This window comes from Canis aureus, chromosome 1, assembly GCF_053574225.1.
Source record: "Canis aureus isolate CA01 chromosome 1, VMU_Caureus_v.1.0, whole genome shotgun sequence".
Classification (NCBI taxonomy): domain Eukaryota; kingdom Metazoa; phylum Chordata; class Mammalia; order Carnivora; family Canidae; genus Canis; species Canis aureus.
Window position 1 is genome coordinate 48,031,783 of NC_135611.1, and position 16,437 is coordinate 48,048,219.

The 16,437-nt window shown below is 52.8% G+C and overlaps 1 protein-coding gene across 3 annotated transcripts in view; it reads left to right on the forward strand.

The window, feature by feature from the left end:
* Window positions 1-16,437, forward strand: part of SYNJ2 (synaptojanin 2) — a 98,499-nt gene that overhangs the window by 29,956 nt on the left and 52,106 nt on the right. For all 3 annotated transcript variants that reach the window (XM_077898377.1, XM_077898378.1, XM_077898379.1), the window contains exons 3-5: window positions 4,251-4,521; window positions 8,760-8,985; window positions 16,117-16,200. In XM_077898377.1, coding sequence (XP_077754503.1) covers window positions 4,251-4,521; window positions 8,760-8,985; window positions 16,117-16,200 — 581 coding nt within the window. The remainder of the gene's footprint in view (window positions 1-4,250; window positions 4,522-8,759; window positions 8,986-16,116; window positions 16,201-16,437) is intronic.

Here is a 16,437-nt window from a genome sequence, read left to right on the forward strand (position 1 = left end):
TAGGTCCTCCCCTCTTTGGTCTAAGAACATCCCTGTGCTGAGGGGCCTGCTTCTCATCCTCCTCTGTCCCTTCCCCAGCCACCCATCTTCCATCTTACCTTCTCCCCCCAGAATTGCACCATGGTGTGTGGCTCTGGGAGGCAAATGCCTACAGATGCCAAACAAAGGTCCAGTTCCCACAATTGTTGTCGGCGCTGCCGAGGAAGCAGGTCACTCAGTGACTGGGTGACCGTCGATTTACTAGTCGGGTGCTAGCCAGTCGTTTGCTTTCTACAAAACTGAGGGAGAATTTCAGTGGGCTGTCAGCTGACAGCATTAATAATAACTGTATGGATAGATTTTGTGATTCTTTTTTGAGATGTTATTTATTCCTGAGAAACACACAGAGAGAGGCAGAGACATAGAGGGAGAAGCAGGCTTCCTGCGGGGAGCCAGATGTGGGACTCCCTCCTGGGACCCTGGGATCACACCCTGGGCCAAAGGCAGACACTCAACCCCTGAGACACCCAAGCACCCCTGTGATTTTTTTTTTTTTAATCAAGTAGCTCAGAAGGACTTTGAAGAGTGTATAGACAACATTTCTATATTGAAGCCCTTTCTTTGCCATCGATGTCTTCATGTGAACATGGTTTCTTAGTGTTCCCATCTACAAAAATGAAAAACAGAACTTAAAGTGGTATAGAAGCTGGTTTCATTCCGTTAATAAATGATATTTATTCTTTGATGAACCGGAGGTCCCATCCACCTTCCCAACAAATCTTTATTTTTTATGTTAAAGCACGATTTAGCAAAGCATTTTGTTTACATCGTTCGACTGATTTTGTACTAAAAATCATTGCAGTGATAACTCAAGCCAAAGTCTTTTAAACACTTTGAGCACTAGGATCAAACTGCCACACAATGTGATCAATATGAGACGCAGAAGCATGAAATATGTGACATTAGGATGAAATCCTGGGTGGATGTGGGATGGAAATGCAAGGACAATCCCATCTGTTAGTGAAGAACTTGTTTGTGCGTTCCTTTACCAAACCAGAGCCTAGATTCCACTGGGTGATGGTAAAGAGGCCTATAACACTTTCATTTTTACACGTCAACATTTGGTATGTGCTGGAAAATATATTATTCACAACCATTTAAACTATTGAGAGAACTTGTGTCAGTTTCCAAAGGAGTGAGTGGTGCGTTAGCCACGCACACCCCTAGTGAGACAGTTAGGTCCACGAGATTGGAGACCGCCAGACCTTGGGGCCCGATGGAGTTGGGGAGTGGGATCCACGTGTGCATTGTGGGTCCAACAGAGACTAGCCGTACACTTGGGCAGACGATTCGGCTCCCCTGGGGGACATTCCCTTGTGTGTAAGATGGGAGCATCGTTAGGCACATTGGTGCTCCATCAGCAAGGATATGGGCCAGAGCACCAGCTCTGGAAGCAGACTTGGCCTGAGTAACTTGCCCAGGTGGTAGAGCCCAGAAGGGGCTTCAAATTCCAGTTCCCCTTCTGTGTCACCTTGGGTAGGCTTCTTAACCTCTCTGTGCCTCCATCTGCCTCTCTGTAAAATGGGGCTAAAAGTGGCCCTACCTCCATGGGGTTGCTGAGACGAAGTTCATAGAACAGTGCCTGGTGCCTGGTAAGCACTGCCCTGAAAATCCACTGTCATTAATCTGCTGGGTTTCCATGTGCTCCTACAGTGGCTTTTTTGTTGTTGTTGTTAATTCACCTGTGCCCTCTCCTGAGCCCCCCTCATCCCAGGACTCGGGAGCTTGAATTCCCATTTAGTGTAAGAGCCTTTTCATGCCTGCTGCAGCCACCTATCTGAACCAACCCTAGGCCACTGCCCTGCACAGGAAATGCCTACTGTCTTCAACGCCACTGAGACTCTTGCCAGGGACTCGGTCCCCCCACGCAGAAGCTGTTGAGGAAGTGGTGCTAGAAATCCACTCCACAGCTTGGGTAGAGAGACATAGTTTTCCATGCCTCTCCTTGAACCCACTCTCTACAGAATCCATTCTTGGGCTCCCAGCCTGGACCACAGGGACTGTCCCCTGGCCATGCCTCTGACTCTTCTTTTTTTTGTTTTTGTTTTTAATTAATTAATTTATTCATGACAGACACACACACACACACACAGAGAGAGAGAGAGAGAGAGAGAGAGGCAGAGACACAGGCAGAGGGAGAAGCAGGCTCCATGCAGGGAACCTGACATAGGACTCGATCCCGGGTCTCCAGGATCACACCCCGGGTTGAAGGCGGTGCTAAACCACTAGGCCACTGGGGCTGCCCACCTCTGAATGTTCTTGAACTCTGCTTTCCCTGCACTGAGCACATCAAAAGAGGCAGATGGGATGCCTGGGCATTGATTCTAGCACAGGCTATGGGAATAATTGTATTTGTGAGGCTATAATTCGAGGATGTCAAGCCCACACAAACCTCACCTGTCTTCCAAAAATGATACTTATCCTTACAAAATCCAGCCCCCGATACCTATCACTGTCCACAGCATAACTGCCTTATCCTTATGTGGCTTTAAAGTAGTTTCCTGATAAGCTGCCTGGGGAGGTGGGTATGAGCGAGCATGGTCACCCTGTAGGTCCCCCCAGCAAACATGGTAGGAGTGGTGACCTAGTTATCAGATGAAGGCATCTTAAAAAAAAAAACCCAGATGTGTCCTGCCTGGCCCTGAGCAGCACTCTTCTTTCTATAAAGCGTGAGAAGGGAGTGGGGGCCACACAATGAGCTGTGGGCCTTAAGGGTCTTTTATCAGAATGTCCAGAGATCTAAAACATTGACCACCATGGCTCCAGATAGTGACTTCTGACTATTTGGAGTAGATCTTGCTGGGAACAGGTCCTTTAAACCTCAGCAGGGTGAGAAGAATCTCCTCTAGACCAGAACCATGCCAGGCCCTGAAGGCCAGTTGGTCACCCAAGTTACATCTCGGGCCCTCTCCTGAAATAGAGGGGGGCATCGTCCCTGGTGTCCCCAGAGCAGAGCCTTGCCATGTACCCGTGACTCACTGGTGTGTGTTTATTAGCACCTTTGTGTGCCAGGGGCCTGCTGTGCAGTGGGGCGTGCAGAACAGAAGGTTTGGTGGGGTCCCCGGAGAGGGGTGTCTCGTTCTCCTGGCAATCAGGTGAGCATCAGTATGGGTAACCCTTTCACAGGAAGTGGGGAGGCTTGAGCTGCCCTCTTGCTGGCTTATGTGGGATGTATTCATCAAACGTTTGCCATGTGCGGTGCTGGGATTTAACAGTGAACCAGAGTCCTGCCCCTAAGGAACCCCCAATCTACTGGGGACACAGATGGGAAGGAGGTTGTTAGCTTTGCATATGTGAGGGCTAACAGGGATGCTATTGGCATGTAGGAGGGTACATAACAATGTCTTGGGAGAACAGGGAATGCTCCCCAAGGGTGGAGAGGAAGTCTCCTGGAGAGGAGGGACTGAGCTGCGGTGGTCCTGATGAACCCCGGGCAGGCTCGTGACTCTGTTGGAGGCTGGAGGCTGGAGGCAGGGCAGGCGAGTGGGGAAGGCATTGATGGGCAGATGGTGGTGGGGCATCCCAGGCAGAGACAACATCGTGGGCAAAGGCCCAGGGGTGCGAGGGCATGTGGCACATTTGAGATGCCGCAGAGGACAGCCCGTGAGAGCTGCTGGACCAGGGGTGGGGAGGAATCGGGTGGTCGGCCCTGGGGGAAGTTCCCCTTTCAGTCCTGGGGGAGGTGGGATTGTGGGAGGACACATGCAGAGAGGGAGGTCCTCCATCAGGCAACTTTGAGAGGCGACTCCAGTGACTGAGCTTGGAGGACTGACCCCACCCAGGGGCCCTGAGCCAGGTGCTGCCTGAGGATTTGTGGAGAGGGCGCACTTGTGAGGCTTTGGGGTAGCAGATTGAAGGAGAGGCCATGGGGCCCGCAAGGTTCCAGGCCAGTGATCCTCTGGCTAGTGGGCAGCAGAATGATCTGGGTGCTTGTGAAAGCCCAGGTGGCTGGCTCCTGGTCCAGCGGTCTGGATGGGACCAGAAATTCACATTTCCAGTGGGCTCCCAGGTGGTGGTGGTGGTGGTCAGAGGCCACCTTCCGAGAACCAGGCACCTGGCTTTAGGCTCAGGTGACAGAGATTCCTGGGGTGCGAGGGAGCAAACACAGCCATGTGGTTGCAGTGGAAACGTGGGCGCCGGTCCCCTGTGCGGCTGTGGCCTGCTCTACCGCCGGCCCGATGTGGTCCTAAGCCCTCCTGTTTCCCTTCCAGGCGGTGCCTCCCTAAGCTTCCTGGTTCTGGTGACAGGCTGCACATCCGTGGGCAGAATTCCAGAGGCTGAAATCTACAAGATCACCGCCACCGACTTCTACCCTCTACAGGAGGAGGCCAAGGAGGAGGACCGCCTCGTAGCCTTGAGGAAAATCCTCAACTCGGGTGTCTTCTACTTCTCGTGGCCCAATGATGGGTCTAGCTTCGACCTCACCGTCCGGGCGCAGAAGCAGGGCCATGACAGCTACGAATGGGGGAGCTCCTTCTTTTGGTGAGGGCCCGGGGTCGTCTCTTGCCCCCTGTCCCCCACCTCCATCCCCCTTGGGTCATGTGGAGGGTAGGCTCTGATTGGCACCTGTGTCCTTGCTCTCCGCTTTACATCATCCCTAGGATCCTGGGCTACCTCTGAGAGCCCAATCGTTCTCAGCACAGTGAGAAAAATATGAAAGCCCCATCCCCACTCCTGAGCCCAGGGAAGGGGTTCAAATAGGTCTACTGTAGATTTAGAAAAGAAACTCTCCGTAAGTAGAGAGCATAAGAGCCAACATCCGCCAGGTGCTTCCTAAGTACCTGGCCGTGCCCAGTGCTTCTGTGGTCCTCTCAGCAATCCTGGTTACCCTCTGGTGCACAAACATTTACCACTGATGCTTATAAGGTGCTCATGTTCTACGTTTCCTGTAGGTAATAACTCAGAATCCTCATAGTAACCCATAAGGGAGGGTCTGTTTGTTATGCCCATTTTACAGATAAGGAAACTGAGGCTTGAACAAGTGAAGGAACTCGAACCCAGGCATTTTGGCTCCAGATCCCACACTGTTAATCACCAAGCCAAACCAGCTCCTCCAACAAATAAGGAAACTGAGTCAGCCTGCCAAAGTGATGTGCAGTCATGTGATAAGACATGTCCTAAAGCCCAGACAGAGGTGCCTGGATTTCTGTTATGTTTAGGGTTTATTCGAGTGCTCCATCATGGATGTAGCTAGGTGTGGATGACTGAATTAAATATGTAAATTATCTATTGCCCTTTCTGGACCCTGAGGCTCACGACCCTGGCAAGTCGTGGTGGGGAGGGGTGGCGCAGTGATTTACACAGACCAGTGCCAGGCCTATGTTGTCAATTGCTGTTCCCCTCGGATTTGCCAGGAGACATGTGAGAAGTGAGTCAGAAGCCAGTGTGATGAAAATCGTGCTGTAGAAATTGCTCCAATATGCCTCATCTACTGGATGTTCTTAGAATTGCAATGCTGGCTCTTTGCAGCCACCCCGGTTCTCCAGCCCTAAGAAAGGGCCAGTGAGGCTTATTTACATCCTTTATTTGCGGCTGCCTCCCTCCCCTTGCCCAAACACAGAAAGTCATAGGGCTCCTTCACTGGATAAATGTTTTTTTTCTTGATGCTTCGGGCCCCCCACCCCTGCCTGACTTCTGTTTGGAGAGAGAGGCTTCACCATATCCTGCGCTGTGCCTCGGCAACCGCCCCCCCAATCCTCTTGGGCCGGCTGGTTTTGTTGCGTGTTTTGGGCAGTATTGTACTTAAACTTGAAAACACCTGCGACTCTCCTGCTGATCTTGTTAAAATGCAGATTCTGATTCAGCAGGTCTGAGGGGCCGGGAGGTAGGGGGTCAGACTCAGCATTTCCAGCGAGATGATGATGGTGGCTCCTGTCCTGCTGGTTTGAGGCCCACTCTCAGAGGAACAGGTCCAGAGGATGGTGCTTCTGTGAATCACGGATTCCTTTTGCAGGGACCAGCGAGTGCAGATGTTCCTGAAGTCAGCTGGATTCAGGGACTGAATGCAAGGGCTGGGGGTTATGAGGGCTATTTGTGCGAAGGCCGCAGAGCCACTTCCAACAGGGACTGTCAGGCAAGGAGAGGCGAGAGGTCTCCGAAGCTGTACCATTCCTGGGCAACATCGGAGGACCATAGTGGGGACCTGGGGAACTGGATGGCCCCGGCACCATTGTGACTGCTCTTGTCGGGCCTCCTCGGGCCAGTTCGGTGGCTGGAGACGTGAGCCCCACAGAGAACAGCAGTAAGGATGCAGGTTCACAGGGTGGAGGCTGAGAGGGGCTTGGGAAGGGGGAAGCCCTGAGTGGCCACCAGACTGTAACTCGAGCTGAGAAGAAGCAGCAGCTCTTGGGTGGGGGTGGGGGGGTGTGCCAAGGCCTCCGGGCCACACCACACTCCAGGGCGTGGTGTTTGGGCAGCGCCCAGGGAATTGACCACAGCTGAGTCAGCCCCGACCAAGTGGTCATGGGCTTGATCGCCTAAACCCACCATTTGGGGTGCTGTGTGCCAGGTCTGGGCCCACTTGTGGAGTCAGATGGGGTCAGCACTGGATGCAGCTGGTGAATGAGGGAGAGTGCGCGGTGGTGTGAAGTTGTTTTTCTAGGCTGGTAATTGACCCCACGGATAATTGCTTCCCGGTATAATGAAGGCCTGGGAGGAAACTCAAAGTGGTTTTCCTTTATAGATCTGGGTCTCTTCCTCTGGGGAGAAGAGCTGTCCTCCTACAGAGCGTCAGGCCAGTGTGGCTACAAACAGGGATACAGCGTTGACAGTTTGGCAAAAATCTCCTTTGCCTGACCCCTGCTGACTGACCGTGGCCTCAGCCGTGTGGCTGGAAGGCTGGAATATTCCAGAGGCTTTGCCTTGATACCATATGCAGATTTAGTTTGTTACTAAAGCTGGTTCATCCTCTGAATTTTAGAGAGTGATTCAGAAGAGGAAAATGCATTCTTGTAAAGCAGGGCTCCGTGATCATCATTTTTCAGGCAGACAAGCACAGCGGCTAGGAGAGCTCGGGAGGGGGCCTCACGTGGCTGCTCCCGGAGCGGTGGGATCTCTCAGCACCCAGTGACCAGGTACAGGTGGTCATGCTCACAGTGGGGGCAGCTGGCCTGAGGCCCTGGGAGCCTTGCTGCTTGAAGAAGCCACCTGAGACATCAGGGCTCCCAGAGCACTCCTGAAGAAATGAGAGAAGGCTGCTATCTCTAAGGAAGGCTCTAGGGCAGCAACAGTGCTGCCTTTTTTAAACAAATAGGGCATTGTGATCTAGATTTGCTTAATACCCTGTGGGAGAGAGCCTTCTGGGAAGGTTCCTGCCTCCCTGGGCATGTTGGAGAGGCCTAGGAAGCGACTGCTGCTTGGGTCCCCTGAGCTCCTGAGTGGAGCTGGGCCTGTAGTGTCCGGGGTCCCGGCACCCCTCTGAGGCCTCACTTCCCAGAGTGGCAGCTTGGGCTGAATAAGGTCGAGTGGGTGTTGGGGAAGCTGAGAGGGAGCCGGAGAAGGTGGTGGCCAGCACAGGTGCGGCTGTACCTGTGGGACCTTCACTGAGAGAGGACGCAGGCCTGCGGCTGGCAGGGCCAATGAAGAGCTCAGGCTCCCAGCTCCTCGCTGAGGCTTATTGGCTCCGAGACCTTGGGCAAGTCCTGCACTTCTCTGTGCCTCAGTTTCTTTAAGATGGCTGAATGGTAATACCTTTCACAGAGGGCCTTTGGAGGCTCTGGTGAGTTAATCCATCCCAAAGCACTTAGAATGGTGCCGGTGCACTTGATAAATGCTGGCTTTTATCCTCCTCATGGACTCCAGGGATTCCCAGAGCCTCAGGACAACCCACTGGATATGGGGACAATAGACTGGAACTTTTGTTGCTCTTATTTTTATCTCATCCTTTTTTTTTTTTTTTAAAGAATTTATTAATTCACGAGAGGCAGAGGGAAAAGCAGGCTCCTTGCAGAGCCCGATGTGGGACTTAATCCCTGGACCCGGGATTACGCCCTGAGCTGAAGTCAGACACTCAACCACTGAGCCACCCAGGCTCATCTCATCCTTTTTGAAAAAAATATTTTATTTATTTGAGAGAGATAGAGCATCCACAAGCAGGGGAGAGGGGCAGACAGAGGGAGAAGCAGATTCCCCACTGAGCAGGGAGCCCAGCACAAGGCTGGATCCCAGGACCCCCCAGATAACGGATTGAGCCACCCAGGTGCCCCTTGTCTCATCCTTTTTTATATTGGATTGCTTCCTACTTGGGATAGGCTGTACCTCATGGGATATGTACCCTTTTAAATAAGCATGCATATATTTCATGATCATTTTTATCATTTATTATTCAATTACAAAACCTGTGATTAAATTTTTTACTGATAGGATTTCTGGTTTTAAGATGTGAAGGCCAGGAGTCTAAAGGGAGGCCCCTCCGACGTTCCCTGGAAGGTGGTGGTTGGCTCGCCCTCCTCGTAGGGCTTCCATTCGCTGATTCTGACGCCTGCAGTGGTTTTGGAAAGGACCCCTTCCCCACTGCTGCTTGCCGGGTGTGGGGGGCGGGTGCGTATGTGTCTCAGAAGCACGTTTGAACCCCCCTGGCCCCGTGCCCGGAGCCCTGTGTCCACCAGGGGCGCCTTCACCCCATCCTGGGCGGGGTGCCCCTGCCCCGCTCCACGTGCTCGGGCCCAGGGGTTCCTGGAGGACGTGCAGTGACCCTGTCGCCGTGGGGCTCTATTTTGCAGGAACCAGCTGCTGCACGCTCCCCTGAGGCAGCACCAGGTGAGCTGCTGCGACTGGCTGCTGAAGGTCATCTGCGGCGTGGTGTCCATCCGCACCGTGTATGCCTCGCACAAACAGGCCAAGGCCTGCCTCATCTCCCGCATCAGCTGCGAGCGCGCCGGCGCTCGCTTCCACACCCGCGGCGTGAACGACGATGGCCACGTGTCCAACTTCGTGGAGACTGAGCAGGTCAGTGCCCAGGCGGGGGTCGGTGGCACCCCGTGGTTCCGAGGGGACACGGCCACCGTGTATGGTGCATTTCTGTTTGGGGCAGAAGAGGCCTAGGCGTATTAGAGGTTGTTTCTGGTGATCGTGGCTCCTTCTTCTGCTTGGAAAACAGTGAGTCACTGGGGCTCTGCCTGCAAATGTGGCCTTCAGTTTGCCTGGGGTATCTTTCTTGATTCACATTTGCTGGGGCAACACTGACAGCTAAATGGAAGCAGGACTTTTGCCAGGATCATAAAGGGTGGCAGTTGTTTGAGAGCACAGGCAATGGATGAACCAGCAGGGTTGGAAAATCTTCTTAAGACAAAAAGTAGATCAATAAAACAAGGATGAGAGGAGAAACAATTTTTCATTCTAAATCAACCGAAGCCTGTCCTAGCACCTGGGAGTTGCAAAGTCTGCGTGTTAGGCGGTACTTGCTTTCGGCTTCCATGAAAATAACCATCTGCTTAATCTCTCATTGATTTTTTTCCCCCTAAATTCTGTTCTCATTTCCAGAAATGCTGTCTTACACTGGTTTTTTCCTCTCCAGGTTGCAAATCTGTAGGATAATGCCACCTTGGAGACTAACAGGCGAAATAAATTATAAGAAAGGCAAGCCCCATGAAAGGCACAGGTGCAGCGTGGCTGTGGGTGTCAGCCTGCAAACAGCCTGTGTTTATTTAGTGGCGAAGTGGCTTTGCATCCTCTCCTTCCTGCAGCTGTGAGAGGTGTTTTCTACCAGGACTTGAGCCAGTTTAATTCAGCACAGATTTGAGCACCTGCTTTCTATGTGTGGGCTGCCACCTGCTTGGGCTTAAGGTGAGAAGGTCCTCTTGGAGTCAGATGCTGAGAGGGAGCACTTTGAAACAGGAGCTTTGAGAGGAGCAGCAGGGGCAGCTTCTTGCCTAGGACTTCTATTCATTCTGTCCGCACTCCTGGATATAAATAATATCTGGTGAAAAATGTCAGAGAAAATGTGGCCCCTAGATGGAAGACAGTTTCTTTTTTTTCTTGCTCATGTCCGCACGATGAAAAGTACTTTCTTTTGTTCGCATGGCCCGCCAGCATTACCACTGCCCATCCGAATGCTTAGCCTTGTGTTCTGAGCCTTTGAATCAGTGCATTCAACAGATCTTTATTGTGTATCGCCTGCCATGGGCTGAGTCTTGTGCCAGGAACTGGGGGCCAGAGGTGCAAAGCATATTGGTGCAAATCAAAATACTCAGCCCCCTGAACCTGCTAACTGAATCAGATTGAAGAGGTTTTCATTGGCAGCCCTGGAGTTTGGCCCCTGCCTCGCTCTCCATCCGGCCCTCGGGCAGATAGTCCCTTATTTGCTCTTCTTGTTCGGTGTTCCTCAGAATTTTGAGTTTCAACCATTTTTTTTTTAATTGGGGTTTTGTCTGTTGTATCTTACCAAGTCATCAGAAAAGCATCTGCCCTGCCTATCACTGTAGTTCCTGAGTGATTGGGCAGTTTAACGCTGAAATCATAGGCTGCTAGAACAAAGTGCCACCGACGGGGGCTTAAAATAACTAGAGTTTATTGTCTTATGGTGCTGGAGGCCGAAGGTCTGAAATCTGGGTGTTGGCAGGACCATGCTCCCTCTGAGCCTCTAGAGAAGGATCCTTCCTGCCCTTTCCAGTTCTGGCCACCACCCCTACCCTGTTGCAGCCCTCCCATCTCTGCCTCACCTTCACGTGGTGAGGTGAGGTGTCCTCTCCTCTTTGACAGGAGACCCACCCTCTCCAGTATGTCCCATCTTAACCGGGTCTGCTGTGACTGTCTCCAAATAAGGTCACACTCCGAGGTGCTGGGGATTAGGACGTCAGCATATCTTTCTTGGGACACACAGTTGAACCCTCTGATAGAGACATCATTCAGTGTTGAAGGACAGTGCTTTAAATGCAGTACATTTAGCTTTATGAAAAATCCTGATACTGCCCTTTTCCCATTTTTCTACAGATGAAGGCTGGGGACTTTGCTCTGATTATTTCATCTGTGTGTGTGCCTGGTGACTGGCATTTGTCCCACGTGCCCAGTTGCTTGGCCTCTGGGACAGAGACCTTGTTGCCCCGTGGCCAGCCCAGCAAGGCCTTAGAGACACCACTGGCCTGCCCTCTGGCTCCCAGAGCCTACAGCCTGTGCTACTTAAATAGCCTTTACCTGCCTCCCTTCTCAGGCCTGGGGAGCGGTTTCTTGGTTCACGAAGCCTGTATGGTCCTCCTAGTTCATGTTTTCTCTCCCTTTTCCTCTCTGGCCTCTGGATCAGAGGATTTCCTGATGAAACCCTTAACCCAGCCTTGCTCCAGAAGCAGCAGATGAGCAGGCAGGCAGCCGGGCGCCCTGTCTGCTGTCCGCCCAGAGATGACAGGCAGCTGTGACCAACACAGGGCTACTGGAGCCCGTAGCAATTTTGTGTTTATGGGACATGTAACAGAGTGAGGGGTGGGGAGGGGGCATGGTGGCCTTGCACCCAAAGCAGTTCTTTGTGGGGCTACTCCTAATAGCCCTGCATGCTCTCCCGGGGTTATCCATGCCTTCGGGGAACCCTCAGACTGTGACCACCACGGTGTGGGGGCCAGGAGGGGGGGTGGTGGCGAGGAAGGCCCCCACCAGGTGGGGAGGAGTCAGTTCCCAGAGCCCACTCCCGCTGTGTTCTCGTTGGCAACAAGAGAGCCAACTTGGAGCCCCTTGGCTGGGTTTGGGTGTCAGCCTGCCCAGTCAGGGAAGCAGCAGGAGCAGGACAGGCAGCTTCAGGATCCTGGGCGTGCTTCCCATAGTCGTGCTCAGCGGCAGGGGTCCTGCCTGCAGAGAGCTGGGAAAGCCCACAGAGTAAGTGAAGGCAGGGTGGCAGACGCAACCAGTGCCAGGCGGGGAAGCCAGGGAGGGAGAGGAAGGCACAGATGCTGTTGATGGGAGCAGTGCCTGTGTACGCCTCCCTAGGAGAGCATCCTGCCCAGGACACCCTGACAATCCCCTGGGGAGCCAGCACAGCCCTGATGGGGGTCAGCCGCTTCCTGAAGCCAGCTCCAGGCAGTGTCTACCGTAGGAGTGTCATCCCCTTTTCAGAGGCAGGATGAGCAGCCATGGCCAAAGGAAAGCAGCTGCTCCCCCGGAGAAGCAAGACACTCGTGTTGCTCTCACTTGTACAAGAGAGCCATTTGCTGTCTGCCTCTGCAATCATGGAATGTTTTGTTTACAGCCCTTTTAGCAATAGAAATGCTTAGGTTGCTCTCAGTTGTTTATTTTAACACAATCTTTTCCTAAGTGGAATATATCCTTAACCAGTGTTCCTGCCAAGCACAGCTATGCCTTCTCCCACCAACCCCGGCCCCACCACGACCTGCTGGTGAAGGGACTTCTGGGTTTTGGCGCCTGGGAAGGCTGTTCAGCCTGCAGGCATCTGCTCAGCTCAGGGGCAGCTTGGGAAGGGGAGCACATAGGTACCATTGGGGCAAGCTGCTGTAACCCTGTTGAAGTTGGCCCATTAGGGCCTGCGGTGATCTGATAGGGTTCTGGAAAGCCAGGCACATCCTGCTGCCTTGCATCTGTGGGACAGAGACTGTCTGGCCTGGGTCAGGACAGTGTTACAGGGTACGGTGCACCTCCCCACGGTCGTGGTGTCTTTGCTCATGGTGATGGCAGATTAAACATTGCATCTCCGGGCCTTTGAATCCGAGTGATACAGTAGGCACAGTGGGGCTGGTTCTTTCAGGTAGCATGCTGTTGCCTGCTCTGTGACCTGACATTTAAAGAAAGTGGCAGGCTTTGAAACACGGGCCCCTCACCAGGGAGGGGCAGGCAGCGTCTTGGCAGCAATTAGTGTTGAGCGGCGGCAGGAAGGAGCCTCAGCTGGGTCTGCTTGGCTCCTCTTGGCGGTTGCCCATAGGTCACATCTGGCCTATGCCCCTGCCACGCAAGCGAGGCTCTTCAGACCCAAGCCTGTGGCCACGTGGGAGTGGAAATCCTTCACTACATGCACGAAGGTGGCTGATGAATTGCCACACTCTGCTCCTTTGCAAATGGTGGGACTAGCCAGAGAGCAGACTGGCCCCCGAGGCAGGGCCTCTCTTAAACTAAATGCTCAGGGAGCCAGAAGAGGGAGGTGCTTTCAGCACCACCCACTCTGCCTTGCTTTAACATTTTTCCTAAGAGGAATGAACCAGCTTTCTTCTCCAAAGCATGCGTGTGCATGTGTAGTGTATAAGTGTGTGTGTCGGGGGGGGGGGGGTCATTGTGTGCATGCACAGGTGTGTGCACTTGTGTGGTGTGTGAGTGCCTGTTTGGGTGGTATTTTGTGTGTGTGTGTATGGCACATGCATGCATACAGGTGTGGACCACATCTAAGTCTTCCTGGGAAGAAACCGGGAGTCCTTTCGGCTCTGCTGTGAGTCATACCTGGTGGGATTGCTCGGCAGCTGTGACTCACCATGCAGAAAAACAAAACCAAGAAAGTCCCTTTGGTCTACTAAAGAAAAAAAACAGATGAAAAATATTTGGCTTTTGAAGATAAGGCCACTGATTAATCCAGGAAGGTTGGGATGACTGTGTCCTCCAAAGAATGCAGCAAACTTGGAGAGCACTGGTTTGCAAATATCTCACCTGGAAATGGAAGTTGAGCAAAAGCCTTTCAGATAAAGGAGCATCTGCAAGGTTGCTTCCTTTCTCTTGAGGATTGTTGGGTTTCTGCTCCTACCACTCCATCAAAGGGTCACTCAGAATTGCCAAGACCAGGTGTCCTGGGCCTGGCCTGGTGTGGCCCTGGCCACTGCTCAGCTGTGGTCGACTCCCTACCACCACTTGTGTGCCTTCATTCTGCTCCCCACAGCCTAAGCCCTGCTCACCACCACCACCCCACCCCACCCCCTCTGTGCTCTGCCCCCTGCCTGGTCCATCAGTCCTCTGCAGGGGTCTCATCCGCACTCCTGGGCAGTGCTCTCCTGGCCTGCAGAGCAATGAGCCACTGCCCTGGATCACATTCCCTCATTACTCATTTACTCCTCCCTGGGACCAGGTGACAGTAACTCTGTCGAGAGAGGGAAACTGAGGCCAGAAGTGGCTAAAGAATGCGTCTAGGGTCACCCTACAGGGCATGTGGGAGCCGGCAGGTGTCTCAGAGTGCATGTGCTGACCGACTTTCCTATTGCACCCTCCTCTCCTCCCCCTGGGATCTAGAGGCCCTCTGTGAAAATCACATCTATGAGATGAGGCATCAAGCCTGTCAGCAGTATTAAAACCTATGTTCTTTAGCTCAGAAAGGAAAGCACCCCAAATCCACCACTGGTGATTGGTCAGCCTTGTCTTGTTACTATGGCAATGAAGAAGGTGGTCCTGATGGTGAATGGGACACAACTGGAATATCTTCATGCCAGGAGAACTTCAGAAGCCTCATTTCTTCCTGTTCTGGGGTGGGGTCTGGAGGGTGGGTGGCTGGGTGGGTGTTTTCTCAAGCTGGTTCTGTCTATGCCAAGTTAACGACTCAAGAGGAGTGTGATCTAATGCTGGAAATAGCTTGTTTAGCACGTATTAAAGTGAAGGGTAATAGTTTCATGGCTTAAATCAGGTCCTGGCACTGTTAGGGCTGTCCTTATAGAGAAATGTTAGCTAAATTGGTTTCTTTCTCAGTAATCTGAACCTGTATTCATTCTCTCTCTCTCTCTCTCTCTCTCTCTCTCTCTTAAGATTTTATCTATTTATTGACAGAGGCAGAGAGATAGCATAAGCAGAGGGAGAAGCAGGCTCCCTGCTGAGCAAGGAGCCTGATGCGGGGCTTGATCCCAGGACCTTGAGATCATGACCCGAGGCCAAGGCAGACACTTAACCAATTGAACCATCCGGGTGCCCCTGGACCTGTATGCTCTTAATCTCACTGTAGGCAGTGAGTGATGCCTCCATTGGTTTAAGCAATCTGCTTTCTTCTGTTTTTGTTTCTTTGTTTTTTCCAGTAGAAAATAGGGGTAGCAAATTTGCTGGTAGTCCATATCTGGAAACAGACAAATTCCTAATCCAGTGCTTTTCCCAGAGAGGAGTTCAGCTCAACTACAAGAGCTACCAGGCTCCCATAATTCCTGCTGTCCCAGGGAGCTGTGGGTCTGACACTCAGGTCCTCTGCCGCAGAATTACTAATGCATGTGTGATCTGAGCGTGATCTAGCCGCATGGAAAGCTACCCTGTAAGGGAGCAGGCTGGTAAGAAATGGAAAGGATCAGCAGCGTTGCCCAGGTTGGCCCTGCCAGGCCAGAGTAGAATTACTCAGATAAAGGGCAGTGCATCTGATAATTGCCACAGCCTCCCCCTGTGATGCTCAGGACTGCAAAAGTCTCAGGACTTTTGTCCCCTTAACACTCTCTTGCACTACAGTGTTGGGGGGTGGGGTGGGGCGGGGCATCTGCAGGCAGATGAGCTGGTTCGCTCTGAAGTAACCTTGTGTGCAGTGGGGACAGAGCTCCGTTCTTCAGCGGGTAAGTATGCTCTGCTTCCAGGCCGGTGCTCCCATCCTGGAAGCATGTGGAAGCTGTGCTGTGTGTGTTGACTTCGTGGCAGGTTGGAGAACATGGGCCAGGAGCAACTACCAGTTGCTTGTGTCTTGACTTGTGTCATCCATACGGTGTCAGTGATGAGCGGGGCCACCTCGGTCCTTTGGCAGTAGCTTATTCATTTCACCCATCCTTTTCCAGGGGCGCTCTGCTCCTTACCTAGTTGACCAGGTGAAAATAGCGGGCTCTAAGGAAAGTCTTAGTTCAACTCCAGAGCACATTTGCTTCTGTTCCTGAAATGGGGTGCGGGGAGGCATTGCCAGGCTTTCCGGGGAGCTGGGTAAGGCTGTGTTTATTGGTGGCAAGTGGTGGCACATCCCCGGGAGGCCTGGGGCCCGCTCCAGACTCGGCCGAGGCTGGTCAGCCGCCAGCATGCCCGTGAGCACACGGGGCTGGCCTGTGGGTCAGGCGACAGGAGGCCACGCCGGCCAGGGGAGCGGGGCGCGCAGAAGGCCGCTGTCTGCCCTTCATTCTGGCCGGTGTCGGGTCTCAGGCGGCCGGATCCCATTACCCGGCCCCAGAACATTCAGTCTCATTGAGGAATACTTTCCCTTTCTGTTCCCTTGTGGTGCAGACGATTTACATGGATGATGGAGTGTCCTCTTTTGTCCAGATCAGAGGCTCCGTTCCGCTGTTTTGGGAGCAGCCAGGGCTTCAGGTAAGTGATGAAAAAAGTAAGTCACTTGCCTTTCTCTTCTGAACAACTCTGGGTAGTGTCTTCTAACTGCATTTCCTTTGGTTTCCAGGCTTGCTCCTCAGGCCAGGTGAAGCTGAGCTGAGCTCTCCAAAGTATACACACCTGTGTGTGTGTGTGTGTGCGCGCGTGTGCATGTGCATGGGGTTTTATACAGAAACGTATACATCTATGCAATTTTCTGATCCTGGGCTTGCTGTT